The sequence below is a fragment of the Mastigoproctus giganteus genome, chromosome 11 (assembly GCF_048544385.1).
Source record: "Mastigoproctus giganteus isolate SK-2022 chromosome 11, ASM4854438v1, whole genome shotgun sequence".
In the NCBI taxonomy this organism is placed as follows: Eukaryota; Metazoa; Arthropoda; class Arachnida; order Uropygi; family Thelyphonidae; genus Mastigoproctus; species Mastigoproctus giganteus.
The window spans coordinates 163997191-164020961 of record NC_143585.1 but is presented as its reverse complement, the minus strand read 5'-3'; the positions used below and the strand labels follow the sequence as shown (position 1 = coordinate 164020961).

Below are 23771 nucleotides of genomic sequence, written 5' to 3'. Positions count from 1 at the left end.
GAGCTCCCGCTACGTGATTTGGTCATGTATTTGGCCTTTATTAAGTTCTCTGGTTCTGTATATGGAAAGCAGAGATGCAGTTTTCTGCAGTATAGTTAGTTTCTTACAGTCGCTGGTGCTAGCACTTTGTCTAAGTCATAAATTCTGATCGATGATCTGCATTTTGTTGGTATTTCTGCAGTTCAGCCAAGGGTCTGGATTTTGGGGTTTGTCAAGTTTCTGGAGGCCCCTTCCTTTGTCTCCATTTCTATGATAATTCCTATGTTTCTAGTATTTCTGATGGATGTTATGCGAGTATTTTTAAGATCGCTGTTCAGGTTTTTCATCACCGTGTTCTTAATTTCGTTAGTGTTTTTGTAGTCCCTGTTGAGGCTAGTTTCAGGACAACCAGGTTAGATTTTGATAGTAGAACTTTCTTTACTGCCAGTTGTTTAGTACTTTCAGTTATTTGTTTGCCAGCTGTAGTCCTCAGCGCTTCTCAGTAAGTGGTGCACACTGTAGCATTTGGTTTACACCTACTACCATAAATGCTTCGAGTTTTGCACTGGCTTTCTCACACTCAATGTTTGTTTGCGCAAGTATTGTTTCGAATCGTCCAAATTGTAATGATTTTCCCACGTAATCCCGTTGTTATTCTATTGTTGGGGTCTTTCAGTAGGTCCTCAAGTTCTCTTCTTAAGACAGAGGTCTTTTCGGGAACAGTTCCTTCGGGAAGGAAGGGGCCCAGAGGAGCCGAGGTCTCATCCGATTTATTGTCTTCAATTAGGTCGGTCTGTGAGCCTAGTTTGCTTTTCTGTTCCTGCTGACCTCTCATCTCCCTGTCCAATTTGGGCAATGTTAGTTTTTTTATTTTTCCACTTAGTAGTAGTTGGAACAGGCCTGGTGTCATCAGGTTCATTATGTTGGTTTGAGTTGGGAGGAACACTAGAAGCGATCGACTGCATCGGGGGATGATTTCTCGTCACTGGTTTGAGTTTCCTCAGGCATTTTAAGAAAGTGCGGATAATAATCCAGAGTAGTGAGAGCTGAGTGTTCAGTTGGCTGGATTTCAGAGAAATATGTTGAAGGAAATTTGCCACAAGTCTGTAGAAATCAAGATATGGTCTAGCAAAGTTTTTGGCTGACCCCGAGGTCACGTGGGGGGGGGAAGCCCAAGTGAAAAATTACTCCTAAAGTTGCCAAGTTAGCTTCTATCGGGACAGTTGAATGGGATGAGAGCAGGTAGTCACAGAAGGCCAGCTACTGCCAGAGGCGATATAGTCCAATCCTGTAGCACTCACTAAGGAAGGCTTAGGCAGCAAGTGACCTTCAGCTATGATTGCAACGAAAAGTACTTCTTCCATTTAAAGTTTATGGTGGGGGGAGGAAACCTGTAAATCATTATAAACACACAAAATGTTCAGAAACTGTTGGTGCACTGTCTCAGCCCAAGTTTCCACTGGGGGTGGGGGAGCCAGTCCCAGTCAAGTGTGAGAATTAGCTGTGAATAGCCTGAGATAGTTCAGGGGCTATTCTCTCTAATGCTCTCTCAAGGGCAGCATGGTGACCTGACCCATTGAAAAAAGCATTAGATAATGATGAAAAAATTCTCACAGAAATCCCGAGAGAAAGTCAAAAATATTCTCGCCAGCAAATTCCTCTTCAAAAACTTTTCCTAAGAGAACACTTTTCCAAGAGTTTGGTGCACTTTTTTTTTACAAACACAAGATTTATGCCAAAATTCTGGAGCTAAAATAAAATAAATGTGAATCTCATATAATCCCTCAAATATACTGTGTTATATGAGCGTTACCTGTATTTGATTTCCACTTTCCTCTTTGCTTTCCACCTCTCTGTCAGGTCAGCCATAAGATATATGTACGTCTTTACTGTGCCTATCTCTATCATTAGGCCTAACTTCTGTTACCACTAAATTCAAATTTGCATTGCCAATACCACTACGTGCTTACATATATTTCATGTCAGAAACAGAGGCCCTACTTCTTGTTGTCTTTCCAGTGATTTCGGGGGTTGACCCTTGACGAAAACGTTGAAATCATAAGTTTTTCAGTATTGAGTACCACTTTTTATTTTTCCTATATCTTTCTGTAGTTCCAATTCAGGTTTAGCCCTAGTCCATAATCCATATTACTATATTTTAATATACTTCTTATAAATACAATATATATATAAATACAATATATATATATATATATATATATATATATATAGCTACTTAACATTCACATTATAATATATAAAATAAGTGCTAGCGCAATAATTCAGAATATGCTGAATCACGAAAATACACTTACCCCTCTTGCTGGAATGTTGAAGAAATCTCTCTATGGCTTCAAAAAATCTGCATTTTAAGAAAAACAAACAAGCAGAAATTTTATCCAGGGTTAAAAAATTTTAGAAATGATTATTATGATCACAATTTACTAGTAAAAAAAAATTCATTTTGGATTTCAAAATATTCAATTGTTATTTATTTATTTTTTTTTTTAAATTTCATCAATTACCAAAGTTTTCTTCTGATTATTCTACTGCAGAGGTTCCCAACCTTTTTTGATTTGCAAACCCCTTTCAATATAATATTTTTATCGCGAACCCCTAAGCCTATATTCTCTGAAATCCTATAATAGTTCTGAATTTTTATTATAAAATATTTCCGGTACTACATTTTTATAAGCAATATTGCATAATAATATAAAAGTATAAATAACAATGGTCTTTGAGAATGAAAAAAAAATTTAGTACGGAAAACATTTATTTAACACGATATACTGTAAGATAGTAAACTAATTATAAGGAATTGTAGATGTGGTTCCTTTCGTTAGCAATGTTTTACTTTATATTCAATTTTATTTTACTTTATTATACCTTTTTTTTTTTTTATTATTAGTTATAATTTTTTATAACCCTGTTACCACAGCCCACAAGCTACCTGACTGTGAATAAAAATTTAATCACTACCTGACTGTTTTGTACAATCAGAAGGTCCAAGATATTTGGGTAATAAATGTCATTTACTACTTTTCTTTTTTTAGGAAAATGTGTACATCAATAGTTTATGAGCAATTACGAAGGCACCATTAACGATCAACAAAACATCTATTATTAACACACAAAATTTTACACATTTTTTAAATGAGCAAGCATTTCATATCTTATTCAAAAATTTTAGACGGTTTCTCTCTTATTACTGTTCAAATGAAACAATTTAATACAGGTAACCCTCGTATAACACGGTAGTTTGGTTCCTACAAAATCTCGTGTAATGCAAAACAGGGTTATACAGGACTGAGAACCAGAACAAAAAGGGGAGTTACGTTCCAAAAGCAAATAAAAATACACCATTTTTTTATAACTATCGGAAACTTAATTTTTACAGTAGTAATAACTCAATATTTTAACTTTATTTTGAATAGTAATAACTGAACAAACGTCTTACCTTAAAAACTAGGGAAAACTTATCTTAAAAACGTGGAAGATTATTACCACGCTGACCAAGATTTTTTAAGCTCTGGCGAATGGTAAGTTTTCATTTATATTTAGACATTTTGACTTTTTTTGTTATACTGAATTATTTTCTATAAGTAGCTTTATAGTTGTAGCCAACCTCTGTGGTTTATTTTTGAATTTAGATAGCGAATTTGAAAGTTAATACTTAAGTGTCAGTAGATTTTACGTTCGTAACTTGCCTTCTTTGTTATACGATATGGAATAGCGCAAGGTTTAACATAAAACTCGATAGCGGAAAACGTAGCACTGTATTATAAATCTGTTAGATTAGTATAGTATTCTCAATTAATCACTAAAATTTATTAATCTTATTAAAGTTCATTGTTAAATAAATTAACAATACAGGTAATTCATTAATTAATGACCCAGACTAGAGCAGCAAAGCAGCATTCACAGAATAGCCAGAGTGTTATGGCTTACAGAGAACCAAAGGAGGCGATTCTCCAATGCATCACAGTCTAAAACAATGCGGAAAATGTGAAATGTTTGCAGACCTGTCCAGAACAGGACATCATCTAGCAAAGGTCTTTGTGTGTGTGCGCGCTAGGTGCAGAGACTGTGAAGAAATTAGGCACCAACTCAGCATTCTGATGGGCGTCTATGGGAGTTTGAGGTGTAGGGTAAATGCCCTAGAAGAAATTAATATGAGGGGGCCCATCAAACTCTCAGCTGCCCAACTCAATGCCAATGCTCATTCCTGTGCATCAGGCAACACAGAGGCAATCTCCAAGGCAGAATATGCTGGTCCCACATGAACTAGTTATTGTCGGTAACTACTGTCAGGGATATGGGGAATATACTATGCTAAAAGGATAGGTGGAACAGGACCAAGGTATGTCTGCCAGAGGCAAAAGTTGATGTTGTAGGGCAGATATCATCATTTAAGGGCACAAAAGATGATATTGTTGTACACGTTGGCGCTAATGACCTTAAGGTCAAGAGATCTGCGGATTTACTTAACAGGTAAATGCTGGGAAAAAGTTGCAAGTTAGAGTTAGATGCAGAGACTGTGAAGAAATTAGGCACCAACTCAGAAAGTGTCTGTAATTCTGCCCAGACACAATAGGAGGGAGTATATGACAAGAGCCTTGTCAATCAATTCTGCCCTGGAGAGATTGTGCAAGGCTCACAGGGGAGGAATTTTTTTCAGCTTGGTCTATGCTTGCTAACAGGAGAGACTGCTTCTACAGGGATGGGATACACTTAAATAGAAAGGGTGCAAGAATATTTGCTGATGCTATCAAGGCAGTGTTAGGTGGGTGTGAAAACTGCTAATTGTTTTGCCTTTAGCCAGCGGGTGGTTAATTGCTGGAACAAACTTCCATCTGTCGTGGAAGTTGATTGGTTGAATAAATTTAAGGAGGAACTGGACAGGCATTTGGAGGGAATGGTGTGATTTTTTTTTTTTTTTTTTTTGGCTGATGCTGCATAAGTTCATACACTTGCTTTCTTGCATCACATGCCACTACATACTACTACTACTATTGTGGGGATACACAGACTAAAAGATTAACGGTAGCCACAGGCAGAGGCGAAACTGATTCTTGCACTGCTCCTATTGTAATGAACAGCAGCCTAGAGACAAGTTCCTGGGGCCTTCAAGAGATCCTGGGAGTGATCATAGAACAAGTAAATACATGGGCTGTGTTAGGGTAACGAAGGGTAAGAACAAGTGCATGTATACTTGCATGTACCCTAATGCAAGAAGTATAATAAATAAGATTGATGAATTTTAAGTGCTGATCAAGACATCAAAGGCAGATATTGTAAGGATATCAGAGACATGGTGTCACACAGATATAACCAGTGAAGAATTGGAATTTGGGGAGTACAATGTGTACAGAAAGGAAAGGAAAGACAGGGTAGGAAAGGAGGAGGGGTTATGCTGTAAGTTAAAAAACACATAAAATTTAAGTAAGTGCATCCAGTTGACACGTGAGAACAGTGCAACGTTCAGTCTGTTTGGTGTGACATAAAAACTGGGAAAGAGAAAATGAGAGTAGGAGTACGTTATATGCCTAATCACTCTGATCAGTAAAATGAACAGTTGTGCAGAGAAATATAATGGGCCAGTAAATGAGAATGTCTTAATGGGGAATTTTAACTTTACAGATATTGACTGGAATTTGTGGGGTGGTCACTCGCACGCTAGTAAGACTTTTGTGGATTTATTGGAGGATTGTTTTCTACAGCAGCATGTTCGAGAAGCAACCAGAGGGAGCAATACCCTTGATCTGATTATCAGCAGTGATTATTCATGCATTAAGAATTTTCAGATAAAGGAACCACTAGGTGTCAGTGGTCAGTGTACTGATGTGGGATTTACTTAAAGATGTAACAACCATCAAGGGTAAAGGAAAGAATTTTTTTTAAAGGGTTAAATTCTATACAGTGGGATCAACCGATGATATTACCAATGGTGAATTCTAAATGGGAAGCCTTCAGGGACTTAATCTTGGAGGCTACTAGGTTTTTCACACCAACTAAGAAATACTGTTCAAGGTTCAGGCCTAAAGGGATGTCGGATGAATTACTGAGGCTCTTGGCAGAAAAGAAAACTGCATGGGATACATATAAAGTATCAGGTGAAACAGAAGCTTATGGCAGATATACACAAGTCCATAATCAATAAATTCATTTAATTTATTGATCTTATTAATTTAAAATATCATTCCCCAAACTAGAACATTTATTTATATTTTATTTATTTATTTGATTTTTTAGGCGTATTAGCAACTAAGCCCATATTGCTCCAGGATATGCAGTGGTCATTCCCTGACCTTTCCGCATCCTCTGTATTTGGTGGTGATGGGCTCGAACCCCAGTCTAATCAAGAAGCGTGTGCTACGCACTGCTGCTCCTTCCCACCTGGCTACGGAGGCACCCCAAACTAGAACGGCAAAGCAACGGGCACAAAGTGGCAAGAGTGCTGTGACTCAAGGGAGAACTGAGGGGGCCGATTCTCCAACGCATCACAGCTTAAAAAAATGTGCAACTTGTGAAATGTTTGCCGAACTCTCTGGAACGGAACATGATATTGCCATGGGGGATGTCTTTGTGTGTGTGCGCGCGATGTAAGGAGTGTAAGGAAATCAGACGACAACTCAGCGTTGTTATGGGCCTATATGAGAGCTTGACGGACAGGGTGAATGCCCCCGAAGGATCTAAATTGAGGGCTCATCGGGCTCTCAGCTGCCCACATCAATGCCAGGGCTTGCACTTGGTCATCACACAACACAGCGCCAACCCCCAAGGCAGAATGTGCTGGTCCCACAGGAACTAGTAGTTGTTGGTGACTCTATTGTCAGGGAAACGGGGAAAATGCTTTGTAAAAAGGATAGGTGGAACACGACCAGGGGAAAAAGTTGATGACGTTGTAGAACAAGATATCATCTTTTAAGGGCACAAAAGGTGATATAGTTGTACATGTTGGCACTAATGATATTAAGAGTAAGATACCGGCAGAATTACTTAAGTACAGGGCACTTTTGAAAAAAACCCGGGAATTAGGGTTGAATTTGAAAGTGTCTGCAATTCTGCCCAGACACGATAGAAGGGAGTATATGATGAGAGCCACGACTCAAGGGGTAGAATTTTTTTCAGCCTGGTCTGTACTTGTTAAAAGGAGAGACTGCTTCTACAGGGATGGGATACACTTAAATAGAAAGGGAGCAAGAATATTTGCTGATGCTATCGAGGCAATGTTAGGTGGGTCGGAAAACTGTTAGCTTGGGGGGATACAAGAACTAATAGTTTGACAGTAGCCGCAGGCAGAGGTGAAGGGGATTCTTGCACAACTTCTATTAGAATAAGTAGTGACCTGGAGCGAGGGGTGTTGGAGGTTTCAGGGACGGATGGCAGTCATCGTGAAATAGGTGGGTATATGGGATGTGTTAGGGTAACTAGGAATAGGAGCATGTATACTTGCATGTATACCAATGCTAGAAGTATAGTAAATAAATGTGATGAATTTGAAGTGTTGGTCAAGACATCAAAGGCGGATATTGTTGGGATAGCAGAGACGTGGTGTCACACAGATATAAGGAATGCAGAACTGGAATTTGGGGAGTACAATGTGTACAGAAAGGATAGACAGGATAGGAAGGGAGGAGGTGTTATGCTGTTAATTAAGAAAAACATAAAATCAAAAGAAGTGCGCCCAGTTGATATAGATGAACAATGCACTGTTGAGTCAGTCTGGTGTGACATAAGCACTGCAAAATCATAAATAAGAGTAGCAGTGTGTTATAGGCCTAATGACCCGAATGAGTAAAATGAACAATTGTGCAGAGAAATAATGTGGGCTAGTAAATCTGAATGTCTTATAATGGGGGATTTTAACTTTCCAGATATTGACTGGAACTTGTGGGTTGGTCACTCACACACTAGTCAGACTTTTGTGGATTTATTGGATGATTGTTTTCTGCAGCAGCATGTTCGAGAGGCAACCAGAGAGAGTAATACTCTTGATCTGGTTATCAGCAATGATCATTCGTGTATTAAGAATTTACAGATAAAGGAACCACTAGGTGGCAGTGATCACAGTGTACTAATGTGGGATTTACTTAAAGATATAATTACCATCAAGTGTAAAGGAAAGGGTTTTTCCTTCCGTAAAGGTGAGTACAGTGATCTTGGACAGTTTTTAAATTCTGTACAGTGGGATCAACTGACGATGTTACCAACAGTAAATTCTAAGTGGAAAGCATTCAAGGAATTAATCGTGGATGCTACTAAAAGTTTCATACCTATTAAGAAATATTGTTCAAGGTTTAGGCCTAAATGGTTATCAAATGAACTAATGAGACTCGTAACAGAGAAGAAAAATGCATGGGATGCATATAAATTATCAAGCGACTCAGAAGCCTATGGCAGATATAAGCTAGTCTGTAATCAGGTCACAAAGGAGGTTAGGCAGGCGAAGGCAGATTACAAGAAATCCTTGGCAAAATATGCTAAGAAAAACAGCAAGGATTTCTTTACTTATATAAACTCTAAAAGGAAGGGGATGAATCTGATTGGTTCACTTGACATCGATTGTTCGACTGTTGATGATTGTCCTCAGAGAGCAAACAAACTCAATGAGTATTTTGCATCTACATTCACACATGAGGAATTATTAAGGTTTGAAAATGGCAGAAGGTTATCAAATTGTAGCCGGATACTTAATGATTTTGTAAGTGAGAGCAAAGTGGAAAAGAAATTGTTGAAATTAAACATAAGAAAAGCACTTGCGGTGAATGGTTATCTATCCTGTTATATTAAAGGAGGCAGCAAAGCAACTAAGCAAACCCTTAGCCATAATTATGAGAGCATCCTTGGACTCAGATGAGGTTCCCACGGACTGGAGATGTGCAAATGTATCCCGAATTCACAAAGGGGGATTGAAGGGTGACATGAGTAATTACACACCAGTTAGTTTAACTTCTATTCCGGGTAAAATAATGGAGTCACTGGTTAAAGATGCATTGCAGGATCATCTAGACAAGACTGCAGCAATAATTCAGACACAGCATGGGTTTGTTAAGGGAAAGTCTTGTCTGACAAATTTGATAGGACTTTATGATGTGGTTACAAAGGAACTGGATGCAAAAAATAATTTTGATATCATATATTTGGATTTCAGGAAAGCTTTAGACACTGTTGCGCATGGAAGACTATTGTACAAATTGGAGCCGAATGGTATTAAGGGTAAGTTGCTACAATGGATAAAAGGATGGTTTTAAGTGCTAGAAGACAGAGGGTGGTAATCCATGGGTGCTGCTCTTCTTGGACTAATGTTATTAGTGGAGTCCCACAGGGTTCGGTGTTAGGTCCACTGTTGTTTTGTATATTTATCAATGATATTGATGAAGGTATATCAGGCTTAATGTCGACGTTTGCAGATGATACAAAAGTTGGCAGGGTTGTTAATGACAGTGTGCTACTGCAACAGGTTCTAGATAATTTTGGCAGATGGGCTAAGAAGTGGCAACTGAAGTTTAACCTTGTCAAATGCAAAGTACTGCATATGGGTAGAAGTAACCCCAGAGAAACGTACCAACTGTGTGGTACTACACTTAAGGTGGTAGAAAATGAAAAAGACCTGGGAGTAATTGTGCAGTCAGATATGAAGTTTTCTGAGCAATGCAGACAGGCTGCCAGGGCAGGTCATGGGGTTTTGTCAATGATATATAGGAATTTTGCTAGCAGGGAAAAGGAGGTGATTGTCGCTCTGTATAAGGCAATGGTCAGGCCACGCCTTGAGTACTGCGTACAGGTCTGGAGGCCTCATTTTAGGAAGGATGTAGATTTGCTTGAGCGTGTACAGAGAAGGGCAACAAGATTGGTGAGGGGAATGAAGGGATCCTCTTACCAAGAGAGGCTTAAGTTCTGCAAATTGCAGTGGCTGGAGACTAGGCACCTGTGCGGTGATCTGAGGTGTATAAGGCCTTCAATGGGTTGAGCTTGCTGAATTCTGATGGGATCCTTAAATTTGTTCAGATTACGAACCTAAAGGGGCATAAATTCAAATTAAGAATGGACAGATGTAGAATAGATGTGCGGAAATTTGCCTTTAGCCAGCGGGTGGTTAACTGCTGGAACAAACTTCCATTTGTCGTTGTGGAAGTTGATAGGTTGAATAAATTTAAGGAGCAACTGGACAGGCATTTGGAGGGAATGGTGTGATTTTTTTTTTTTTTTTTTGCTGATGCTGCATAAGCTCATACACTTGCTTTCTTGCATTACATGCCACTACTACTAATCTAGTCACAAAGGAGGTTAGTCAGGCGAAGGTAGATTACAAGAAATCCTTGGCAAAGGATGCAAAGAAACACAGCAAGGAGTTTTACTTATGTAAACTCTAGAAGGAAAGGGATAAATCAGATTGGACCACTTGATATGGTTGACTACTGATGTGGTTGACTACTGATGACCATGCTCAAGTAGTTGATAGACTGAATGAGTATTTTGCATCAACATTCACATGAGGAGTTATTCAATGAGGGGAGTGCCAGAAGTTTATCAAACTCTAACAGGGTGCTAAGTGATTTTGTAATAACTGAGAGCAAAGTGGAGGAGAAATTCTTGAAGTTAAACATAGAAAAGGCACCTGGGGTGGATGAGATCTATCCAGTTATATTAAAGGAGGCAGCAAAGAAAGTAAGCAAATCCTTAGCTGTAATTATGAGAGCTTCCTTGGACTCAGGGGAGGTCCCCATGGACTGGAGGTATGCAAATGTATCACCAATTCATAAAGGGGGGGGGGGGGGTTCAAAAGGTGACACAGTTAACTGTAGACCTGTTAGTTTAACTTGTGTTTCAGGGAAAATAATGGAGTCACTAGCTAAAGAGGTGATACAGGATCACCCAGATAAGACAGCATCATAATAATAGCTCAAACACAGCATGGGGAAGTCTTGTCTGACCAATTTGACTGGACACTACTAAGTGATCTCAAAGGAAATGGATGCAAAAAATAATTTTGATATCATACTCTTGGATTTCAGGAAAGCTTTTGATATGTTGCACATAGAAGACTGCTCTACAAACTGGAACAGTGTGTCATTAAGGGCAAGTTACTGCAATGGATAAAGGGATGGATGAGTGGGAAATGGCAGAGTGGTAATAAATGGACACTGCTCTACGTGGACTAATGTTATTAGCTGAGTCCCCCAGGGTTCGGTGCACTGCCCATTGTTGTTTTGTGTATTTATCAATGATATCAATGAAGGTAAGTGGCTGGAAAGTGGCTGGAGAGGCCTTCATCCTGCAGTGGATTGAAAATGGCTGATGATGATGATGATGATGATGATCAATGAAGGTACATGAGGCTTGATGTCCAAGTTTGCAGATGATACAAAGGTTGGCAAGTTTGTTAATGACAGTATGCTACTGCAACAGGATCTAGAAAAGTTGGGCAGATGGGTTGGGAAGTTGCAACTGAAGTTTAACATTTACAAATGCAAAATACTCTATATGGGTCACAGTAACCCATGAGTAATGTACCAATGGTTTGGAATGAAAAAAGCCTGATGGTAATTGTGCAGTCAGATATGAAGTTCTCTGAACAGTGCACATGGGCTGCCAGAGCAGGTCATGGAGTTTTGTCAGTGATATATAGGAATTTTCCTAGCAGAGACAAGGAGGTGATTATTCCTTTTGTATAAGGCAATGGTCAGGCCAGACCTTGAGTACTGTATACAGATCTGGAAGGATGTAGAGCAGCTAGATTGGTGAGAGGAACAAAGGGGTGTGTTTATGAAGAAAGGCTAAAGTTCTGCAAGTTGCACAATCTGGAGAATAGGCACCTGCGAGGTGATCTTATCGAGGTGTATAAGGGCTTGAATGGTTTGAGCAGGCTGAATATTGACGGTATACTTCTGCTTGCTCAGATTAAGAATCTGTGTGGGCATAGATTCAAATTGAGGAAAGATAGTTATAGAATAGATGTGTGGAAGTTTGCCTTTACAGCAGGTAATACATTCCTGAAATAGACTTCCATCTGTTGTTGTGGAAGTTGAATTTGAGGCTGAACTAGACAAATATTTGGTGTTTTTTTTTTTTTTTTGGCTGATGTTGTATAAGCTTGCTTGCAACATATGCCTCAACTAATGCAAATCTTCTGAGATACTTATATATGAGATAATGTACGTTTATTTTATCAATGATATCAATGAAGGTAAGTGGCTGGAAAGTGGCTGGAGAGGCCTTCATCCTGCAGTGGATTAAAATTCTTCCTCTTCATTGACGCTAAGCACAATCTCTTTTTTTTTTTTTTTTTTGATTTGGTAGTTGTTGGCGCATCGGCTTCTGTGGCCATATTGCACCTCCCAAGGTTTTTGCAGTACTTTGATCCAAGCCCGAGGCGGGAATCGAACCCGCGACCTTTGGGTTGCTGGGCAGGTACTTTACCCACTCGGCTAGCCCGGTCAGCTACAATCTCTTCTGTAGCACCTAGTTTCTTGTACCTTGTGCTCTTTAAAAGTAAAGAACCGCACTCCTCGAGGTCACAATTATTCTTTATGGTCTCAAACAAGCACAAGTTCAATAGCATGGTACCTAACCCAGGGATCTCCCAACAAAATACAGTGGAACCCGCTTTAAATGATATATGAAAATCGGAAAATATTTTAATTTTTTTTTTTTTTTTTTTTTTATGTAAATGCCAAACATGAGAGGTATTAGAACCTATAGTACTTTGTACCCTGCTTGGGTTCGAGGTTGGGAAGAAGAAGATATTTGTTGACGTTGGACTTCAACTTCTGTAGACTGTAATTTTCAGGAAATACGTATGAAGGAAGTTGTTCCAGAAAACGGCAGTTGAATGAATAAACAAGAAAGATGAAAAGTTGATTCTGTGAGTTTGAAGTTGAACAGTAAATGGATGTTGGCTAGTGGTGGCATGTGTTAAGGCTGTATTGAAAGACAGAGTGGGAATTATAGAAGCCAATTCAGAAGAACATTGCCCATCGAAATGTTCTTCTGCAGAAGAGGCATGCAGCAGAAACAGTACGTCTATGAGACAGCAAGTGGAGAGACTGTTAGAGATGAATCATTAATTAACCTAACTGCGTTCTTCTGAAAGGAATCTAGAAGCCTCAGAGAGGTTTTGGGGCACCATCCCAGATGTGGGAACAATATTTCATGGTAGGGCGAATTTGTGATTTGTACAGAGCCAACAACAATTTGAAATAAAAGCAATGCCAAGAGAAAAAGAGAAAACCAAGTTTTTTAGGTGCAGAGGAAGCAATATTTGTAATGTGCTTGTGCACAAGAAGAGATTAGAAGTCAGGGGAATCCCCAAAAGAGATATATCATTTTGCCTAGAAATCAGAGTGTCACCAAAGATAAGCATAGGAGCAGAAGAATCCTTTTTGCGAGATATAAGACAAGACTGAGTTTTAGAAGGGTTGAAATCGACTAAGTTGTCTTTGCCCTAATGGAGAATTACCTGAAGATCGGCATTTAAGGAATTGGTACCAGATTTTCGAGAAGTTGAAGCTGATTGAGCAGTGCAAGGTTTCTCAAAATGGAAAGTGGAATGCAATGTGCTATCATCGGCAAAACTGTGGATAGGATTTCCAGTCAATGGAAGAAGGTCATTAATATACAGGAGGAAAAGAGTGGGTGAAAGAACTGAACCTTGGGGGACACCGGCATTAGTGGAGAAGTTAAAAGACAGAGAGCAATCTACCATCACCCTCAGTGAGCGATCAGAGAGAAAACTGGATAACCAATTACTAAAAACAGTTGGCAAACCATAAGATGGAACCTTGTTTAGAAGACCTTTATGCCAAAAACGGTCGAAAGCCTAAGAGATGTCAAGAGCAACTACTTGTGTTTCACCGAACCTTTCCACTGAATTAGTCCATAAATGGGCAACATAAGCCAGAATATCACCAGTGGATCGACACTGACAGAATCCGTATTGGTGATCGTTGATTAGACGGAAGATTTCTAGGTAGTTTAAGAGTTGGCGATTAATTGATTTCTCCATTACTTTACAAAGAGTAGAAGTAACTGCAATGGGACGATAATTGGATGGGAGGGATTTGTCATTCTTTTTAGGAACTGGCTGGATATGAGCAAATTTCCAAGCAGAAGGAAAAACACCTTTGGAATAAGAAAGTGAAAAAAAAGGCGGCAAAGAACAGGAGTAAGATTAGAAGAACAGGTTTTGAGAACAAGTGGAGAAATACCATTGGGACCTAGAGCTTTCTTAGCATTAAGATTCGTCAAAACCCTTCTGACGTCCTTTTGACGGAAGACCACAAGAGGCATTGAATGGAGCGTGTTGGCAATGGTGGGAGGTGTTTTACCAAGATCATTAACACACAAGTTGGAAGAAAAATTGGATGCTAGCAGGTCAGCTTTATCCTTGGCTGAAGTGACAACAGAACCATCTAATTTGGATAGAGGTGGGAGCAGAGATGGGAAAAAGTTGCGGCCAATAGCTTTGGCAAGAGACCAGAATGCTCGGCTACCATTAGGGCAAGAAGCAAGTTTTCTACTCTTAGCCTGTTTAAACTCTAGTTTGGACTGATTAATAACTGCTTTACAATTGTTGTGAGCTCTGGTGTAGGCAGAAAATGAAACTGGAGAATTAGACACAAGCCAATTACAATATGCAACATTCTTGTCTTGAACAGCCTTAGCACATTTACTGGAAAACCAAGGTTTAGATAAAGGATGAGATTTTAAAGTGGAATATGGGATAAAGGATTCCATTCCTGCAAAAATGATTTCACTGACACGATCTGAGTAAACGTTGACATCAGAAGTTTTGAAACAGTAATCCGACCAAGGAAAAGAAGTCTCGCAGGTCATCCCATTTTGCATTCTTGTAATGCCAAACAACATGAGGTTGGGAATAGCCATGAGATAAAGGTTCCACTGGAGGAGAGATAATCACCAATTTGTGATCTGAAGTGCCTAAAGGACCTCTCACTTTGACCGTGTACTTAGAAGGGTTGTTTGTGAGAAAAAGATCAAGCGTATTGGCTGTATGATTAGAATTGTCCGGTATTCTTCTAGGTAAATGAACAATCTGTGCAAGGTCATTGTAATTGCAAAAGCCTCAGCATCTCGACCAGCTGGATAGGTGTGACTAGAAAATGGAAGCCAGCTGGAGTTGTGAACATTAAAATCAACAAGGAAAATTACCTCGCTGTGAGGAAAGTTGGACTGGAGAAAGTCAAGTTGCAAAGAGAGGAAGTCAAAGAGGTCCAAGTGATTAGTGGAGTTGGGAGAATGGTAGAGACAACAGATGAATTTGACACAATGAGGTAGAGAGATTTTAAGCCAGAGAAGATCAAAGAGAGGAGATTCCAAATTGCCAAGTCTCTGACAGGGAATATCAGAACGGACATATGCACAAGTACTACCTTTGAGGCGAAAGGAATCATACAGCGAATAATTTGGGCATCCGAAATGAGCAGTAGTTGAATCAACCGATAACTGAGATTCTGTCAGAAAAAGTACATGGGGTTTGGCAGACTGCAAGTGGAAATGGACATTATTGAGATTAGAATTGAGACCACGTATATTTGTGAAATGAATTAGGAAGTGCTTGGGAGGTTTAGATCTTTTCGCAGATAAGCTTGCTCTATTAGTTTGACAATTCGTGGTGTATTCGATAGTAAGAAAAAGTGTTTGGGACATGCTGTATGAAGTAATGAAATTTTTGGATATGGTGTACACACTGTAATAATATACCCAGATCCTTGATATAACGTCACCTCGACAATGCTCCCCGCATACACACTACTCTGACTCCCTCCAGTCACTATCTGGCAGAGTAGAGGTAGCAAGATTATACCCTAGCTGATCCGGAAGCCTCCTAGAGAGTTACCAATAGGTTCAGTCCGGTGTACTAACTAGCGACCGGCCTGCGAACACTGTTTTAGAGCCATACCTTCAAAATGTAAGGAATATTGGATCTCACCACGATGTTCATCATAACCTCAAAAGTCATCAATCATACTGCATGATGGAAAAGATAGGGAAGGGTTGACCGGAACTTAGCTCTAGAGACTAAACATGGGTTCCACCACTTCAAGCCTCCAATAAGCAAAGTGGTGGTATTGCACCGGTTGATGAGAGTCACCTACCACCTAGTACTGCCTGGTAACATAGAGGGGCAGCATTACTCCATGTGGTGTGGGCGCCACACCTCGACCCCTGCTTAAGTTGGTTCACACCTGGGTGTGTCACCCACCATGTACTTGTGCATGGAGGTAATACCCAGGATTACTAACAGTCCCACCATCGTGAAGGTGCAAGCAGAGGATTTGGCTGTCATAGACCGTCCGGACTTCGCCGAAATTGGGTCCTCTTGACTTGAGTGTCACCCGAATATCAGTTCCATCAGCGTTTTAGACTCCTAGGTAGCAAGTACAGGTTGTCTGGCATATCTGAGAGAATGTCTGTGACAACCTCAAGGACCTGCTACTGTGTAATATTGGGCTAATCTGCTATATATTAGTCTTTCATATATTTTCCCTAGTAGAGGGAGTAGGGCTATTGGTCTATATGATTTTGGATCAGTAGGGAGTTTTTCAGGGTTTTTGAGAATTAATCTTAACACTGCTTTTTCCATATTTTTGGGAATATACCTTCTGTCATACAGTTATTATATAGTGCTATTAATTTGTCTTGTGCTATTTCCTCTAATTTTTTGATAATCTCAACCTCTAAGTGGTCAAAACTTGGGCATTTATTGTTTTTGGTTTTAGATAGTGCTATTTCTAAGTCTTGTAAAGTGAACGGAGGTTAAATATTATTATTATTATTATTATTATTAGTCATATGGTGCAAGGAAGCCTGAGGCTTATGCTGCACCAGCCAAAAAAAATTCCCCAAGTTACCCTACCCTGTGAGTGAGTGAGTGAGTGAGTGAGTGAGAGAGAGCGAGAGAAGAAGGGAATCACCAAGAAAGCAAGAGAGAGAAGAATGATGATATCCAGCTGAAGACCCTGGGTTTGCCAAGCCCATACTCACCAGATGTGAGCCCCTGAGGTTATTGGCATTGTCATATTCAGTGTTTTCTTTTATAAAAGCTAGGTGGGGGAAAGTCTAGCTGGATGGGGGAAAAATCCCCAGTTTCGGTTTGAATAATACTGTCTAGGATGTTATTTACAGAGTCCGCCCAACACATGGTTGGGGTTCCATCTGGTTTGACAGTAGTTTCTAAGACATCTCCTCTTGGCAGCTTGTTGGTCACTATTCTGCATACAACTCCCCAAGGGTTATTGTTTCCAGTGGTTCCCAACAAGTGCCTCCAGCATTCCTTTTTCTTGTCCCTTATGAGGATGTCCGCAAGGTTCGGTTATCGGTCCCTATGCCTGGAACATTGTGTTTGATGAGTATTTAAACATGGATTCTGATGCTGTAAAAATAGCGTATGCCGACGACTTGGTTATTTTAGTGAAGGAAATGCAAGATCAGTAATTGAGAGTAGGGCTAATGAAGCCCTTGTGATCTTGCAAGAATGGACATTGAAGCATAGACTGCTGATATCAAAAGAGAAGACTGTTCAGATGTTGTTAAAGGGGAAATTAAGTATGAATAGAGTCCCATCTGTGAGGTTGATGGAGAGGCCTGTTCGGTATGCCCGAGTAGTAAAATATTTAGGTCTAAAATTAGAAGAAAGGCTCCTTTTCACCGAGCATGTCAAGTATTTAAAAGAGAAGATTTGTACATTATATGCCAAGCTTCGAAGAGTTATACGGAAAGATTGGGGTATTAAGGGAAGGGCATTAAATTTATTGTACGAATGTTTGTTTGTCCCTATAATATCTTATGGTGCTGGAGCTTGGGTTAATAAATTGTATAATGTTGTTATTCAAAAATACTTGATACAAGCACAAAGATTCGCTTTGCTTGGTATTACAAGGGCATGCCGGACGGTGTCTTCAGACGCCTTGCAGGTATTAGCTGGAAAGATGCCAGCCTATTATGTAGTACTTGTTGCAGGACTCTCATATTTGACAAAAAGAAATATTAAGAAAACTGTACTTGGTGTGAGCACATGTCCAGATGGTAATAAAGAATATACAAAAGCAGATGTAAAATTAGAGAAGAAAAGATTTGTGAATGAAATTAAGATAAAATGGTAGGAATATTGGGATACATCAGAAAAAGGGAGGCAAACATATATGTTTCTGCCAAGAGTTGATATAGTTGATTTTAGAAATAAGAGCTGGTTACAATTTGGATTACAATCAACATTTTTGGTAACCGGACATGGATTGGCTCATAAACTATATCAACTAAGTCTGCATGATACTGGATTGTGCTCTTGCGGTGAAGAAGAGACATCTGAACATGTCATGATGTATTGCAGTCAATATGCAGATTTAAGGCACACTCTAGAACTATCTTTGGGCATTCTGGAGAAGGAGCTCCTCTATGTTATGTTTAATGACCGGCGTCTCTTTACTTATTTTAATAATTATGTAAATAGCGTATTTAAAAGAAGAGTAAGATTGCTGGATAGTAGAGGCACGCCTCCACGTGGCAGGGATGTCAACTCGGGCTATCAAGATCAATAAAGATGAAACTTGAGATTGATTTTCCTAGCACGAGGCTAAGTTGCCGAGCGTTATTGTTTTGTTAATTTCTTTCTTTATGGTTTATTGCGTTGCAAAATTTAATAATATAATAAAAAGGATTTCAGTATAGACTTTATTTCCCATTTTAGAATTAGCCACGGATGAGCTTCGGCTCAGGTAGTGGTTTCTACAATGGAGGTCAGAATGTCCCTTATGAGGGCTGTATACTGATTTCTGAGAGTTCTTTAAGAATCTCTCAGAGCATCCACCTCAATTTTTGGCCAAGATGTTCTGGCTCTTTGAAAATTTCTTCTCGCCTGATGCACCCTTCTCCTGAATATAATCAGTTCAAGGCACCACCAGGGGTCTGCCTGCTTCCTCAGTTTTTTCCATGGGATAGACAGGTCTGCTGTTTTTGTTAAAATCTTTGTCATAGTCAGTGCTTGCTTGTCTGGGGTACAATTACTTGATCTAGACCACTCATTTTCCTGTCTTTGCAGCTGAGCTGCTGTATGTTCTGCAAAAATCTGCCAGTCTGCCTTTCTGAGGTTATACATTTTGATATCCAACAAGGAGTGTTGGGGTGTTTGTAATTGCCTGTTTAGTTTGAAGGTGAAGGCTCTATGATCCGATGTGGTCCAGACCGGCTGGACACACCAGTCTGTAATTTTATAAGCTATTGAATTGGTGGCAAGAGTAACATTAATGTCACTCTCCCCCAATGGTACTGCTAAAAGTTGGAAGGTTATTTGGTTGGTTTAGCACTTGAAAGGGTGAGGTGGCTATACAGTCTGAAAGTATCTGGCCATTGTGTGTGCCTGTTCTGTCTTCCGAACGACTATGCCATAAGGCTGATCGGCAGTTGACATCAGCAAACACTATGATATTTGCAGAAGGTAACAAGTCTATGACTGCTTGTAGGTATTCAATAGCTGGATTTATATCTTCACCTGGTCTAGAATATAGTGAAATAATGTAAAACTGTCCTACAGCACTGGTGATATGGGCACACACTGCCACTGAAGAGCAGAGGTGACCCACCTTTGTGACTGTAAGGTCAGTATTTTTAACTACTATTGCTGTAGAAGGGACACCTGAGGTGTATTCTATTATTTTATAGCCCCTTGGGTATCCTTGAACCCTACCCATATGTGTATAGGGCTCTTGGTGTACCAAGATATCTATATTATTTTCTTCCAATTTGAATTTGATCTGATCTACAATGGCTCTTGCTCTCTGAGCATTCAATTGGACAAGATTTAGAGCCCTAGCCACTTAGTGCTTCCTTTATCTGTAAATTCTTAATGCATAAATTCACTGCTGATAATCATATCAATCCCCCTCTTGTTGCCTCTCTAACATGCTCTAACTGTAGAAAACAATAATCCAATAAATCCACAAGAGCCTTGCTAGTGTGCGAGTGACTCGCCCACCAGTTAAAGTCAATATCTGGGAAGTTAAAATCCCCCATTATAAGACACTGATTCACTTGCCCACTATTTCTTTGTATTATTGTTCATTAGCATTAGCATTAGTAGAGGCATTTGATGCAAGAAAGCAAGCTTATGCAGCATCAGCCAAAAAAAAAAAAAAAAAACAAATAAATAAATAAATAAAAAATAACCACTTCGACTTCACCTCTCTGTTCGTTCGAAATACCTGTCCAGCTGAGCCTTAAACTTATTTAGGCTATCAACTTTCACGACAAGGGATGGAAGTCTATTCCACCAACCAACCACCCGCTGGCTAAAGGCAAATTTCCTCACATCTTTTATTTCTTAAATAAAAGATAACTCCATTATCTTTTATTTTTCTCATGTTATTCACTTTTATTTCTTCAAATGAGATATTAATTTTGTCATACCAGTATCCCTCACTGCCTCGCGGGATTTGTATGTAGAGTCAGGCTTAGCCTTTATAATGATTATGTTTGTTTATTTTGCCTTTGGTATCTCCTTAGTCTTATTGTTCGTTTGTTTAGTTTGTGATGAATCTGCTTTGGTGGCCCTTCCTACTTGGGCGTAAGTCAAAGTATTTATTTCTTTATAATTATTCTTCTCTTCAGCCACTGTTTCTACTTTTGCTTTCAATACTTTGTTTTCTGTATTAAGTTCAACCATTCTATGTTCCAAAACAGACCAGCAATTCACTATCTGCAATCTTGTTGCAGATGTAATCCTATTTGTCTGTTTATAAAGAAACTCTTCTAGGAACAGTTTCATTTCTTTAATTTGTCTTCAGGGTTCTCTATTTGATTTATAAGCTGAAATTTCCTCTCCTCTGTTTTTGTTACCTGTGGCTCTAAATTAGCATTAGCATTAGTAGAGGCATTTGATGCAAGAAAGCAAGCTTATGCAGCATCAGCCAAAAAAAAAATAAATAAAATAAATAAATAAATAAAAAATAACCACTTCCACTTCACCCCTCTGTCCAGCTGAGCCTTAAACTTATTTAGGCTATCAACTTCCACGACAAGGGATGGAAGTCTATTCCAGCAACCAACCACCCGCTGGCTAAAGGCAAATTTCCTCACGTCTATCCTACATCTGTCTTTCCTCAATTTGAATTTATGCCCTCTCAGGTGATTATTCTGAGCAAGAGGAAGAATCCCATCAGCATTGAGCATGCTCAAACCATTCAAGGCTTTATATACCTCTATCAGATCACCTCGCCGGTGCCTAGTCTCCAGACACTGTAATTTGCAAAACTTAAGCCTTTCTTCGTAAGAGCACCCCTTTGTTCCATTCACTAATCTTGTTGCCCTTCTCTGTACTTGTTCCAGCATCTCTACATCCTTCTTTAAATGAGGCCTCCAGACCTGTATACAGTACTCTAGGTGTGGTCTGACCATTGCCTTATACAAGGGAATAATCACCTCCTTATCAGTGCTAGAAAAATTCCTATATATCATCAACAATACACCATGAGCTACTCTTGCAGCCCGTCTGCACTGCTCAGAAAACTTCATATCTGCCTGCACAACCACCCCCAGGTCCCTTTCATTCTCTACCACTGTCAGTGTAGTACCACAGAGTTGATACGTTGCTCTGGGGTTGCTGTTTCCCATGTGTAGTACTTTACATTTGTCAATGTTAAACTTCATTTGCCACCTCTCAGCCCATCTGCTCAACCTTTCCAGATCCTGTTGCAGCAGCATAGTGTCAGTAGTGTCCTTGACAACCCTGCCAACCTTTGTATCATCTGCAAACTTGGACATTAAGCTTGATATACCATCATTAATATCATTTATAAATACAGAAAACAATAATGGACCCAATACTGAACCCTGAGGGACTCCACTAATAACATTAGTCCACGATGAGCAGTGTCCATTGATTACCACTCACTGTCTTCTCCCCCTCAACCACCCCTTTATCCATAGCAGCAATTTGCTATAAATCATCATCCTCCTTTTGATCTGTATTTTCTACCTGGTTTTTGCCTTTTCTAGCCCGTTTTACACTAAGGTTGCAAGGTTCTGAGTCTTTGTTTGTAATTTCTTCATTGTTTAGTACCGCTATCCCACAATCAGGCAGGTTCTTCAAGTCAAGATCACAATCGATATTTTTAGATTTTTCCCTTGAGTTTTGGTCTTTGCCAGTCATTTTGCTGTTATTATAACGTTCCTTATATCCAGGGGAGTAATTTAAGGTATATTTTATCATGGTGGGCTCAATATTTCGAGATCCTGTTGGAGTAGCAGCCCATGCAGGGGCCCTGTTCAACATACTTGAGGCCAGCACTGCATTAAAGGCAAGTAACTGCATGGGATAAATGGTTGTTGGAGTGGTAAAAGATGGAATGGAATTATTTATGGAACCGCTCTTCATAGACTAATGATACTAATGGATTCCTCCAGGATTCAGTGCTGGGCTAATGCTTTTTTCTGTATTTATCAACGACACTGATGAAGGTATATCAGGCTTAATGTCTACATTTGCAGATAATACAAAGGCTGGCAAGGTGATTAATGACAGTGATCAGGGTGAGCCAATGCAACAAGAGCTAGGGAAATTGGGTAGATGAACTGAGAATGGCAGGTGAAGGTTAACATTGACAAGAACAAGGCACTGCACACCCCTTTGTTCCCCTCACCAATATTGTTGCCCTTCTCTATACACATTCAAACAACTCTACATCCTTCCTAAAATGCAGCCTCCAGACCTATATACAGTAGTCATGGTGTGACCTGACCACTGCTTTATACAAAGGGATAGTCACCTCCATTTCCATACTAGAAATATTCCTGTATTTTGTTGACAATACTGCATGACCTGCTCTGGCAGCCTGTCTACATTGTTCAGAAAACTTCATGACTGACTACACAATTACTCAAAGGTCTTTTTCATTTTCTACCAGCCTAAATGTAGAACTACAACAGTTGGTACGTTTCTCTGGGGTTACTTCTACCCATATACAGTACTTTGCATTTTCAATGTTAAACTTCAGATGCCCCTTCTCAGCACATCTGCTCAACTTTTTTAGATCCTGATGCATTAGCACACTGCCATTACTATTATTAGCAACCCTGCCAACCTTTGTATCATCTGCATACTTGAACATTAAGCCTGATAAACCTTCGTCAATATTATTAATAAATACACAAAACATTACTTAGTATCAGAAAGGGTATCAAATCCACGTGTTAAATAGGTATTGCAGCTCCCGAGAACGCAAAGTTTTTATTTATACTTAGCCACTTTATTGACTTAATTGTTAGATTAAATTATTTTCTATAAGTAGCTTATAGACCTAGTCAAGCTCCGTGATTTATTTTGAATTTAGATAGCATGTTTTGGAAAGTAAATAATACCTCGTGTCTGTAGAATAACCGTTCGTAATTTGCCGCCATTGTTACACAATAGGTGCGCACCAAACTAGATAGCGTAAGGTCTAACGGAAAACTAGATAGCAAAAGGTCTAACGGAAAACTAGATAGTATTAGTATTATTAGTAATGGCCACATGGTGCAAGAAAGCCTATGGCTTATGCTGCACCAGCCAAAAAAAAAAAAACTGAACAAAACAATGATAAAAAAAAAAAATAAATCAATAATAATAATGAATAAAAAAGAGAGCTTGAAGGACAGGGTGGATGCCCTCGAAGGATTTAAATTGAGGGGCCCATCAAGCTCTCAGCTGCCCACATCAATGCCAGAGCGTGCACTTGAACATCAAGCAACACAACGGCAAACCCCAAGGCAGAATGTGCTGGTCACAAAGGAACTTG

At 39.4% G+C, this 23771-nt stretch overlaps 1 protein-coding gene across 1 annotated transcript in view; it reads right to left on the bottom strand.

The window, feature by feature from the left end:
* The window catches only part of LOC150078549 (RNA/RNP complex-1-interacting phosphatase homolog), a 205501-nt gene that overhangs the window by 57849 nt on the left and 123881 nt on the right, over positions 1-23771 (bottom strand). Inside the window, exon 6 of the mRNA XM_090384698.1 lies at positions 2295-2341. Within this exon, the coding sequence (XP_090240824.1) occupies positions 2295-2341 (47 nt within the window). The remainder of the gene's footprint in view (positions 1-2294; positions 2342-23771) is intronic.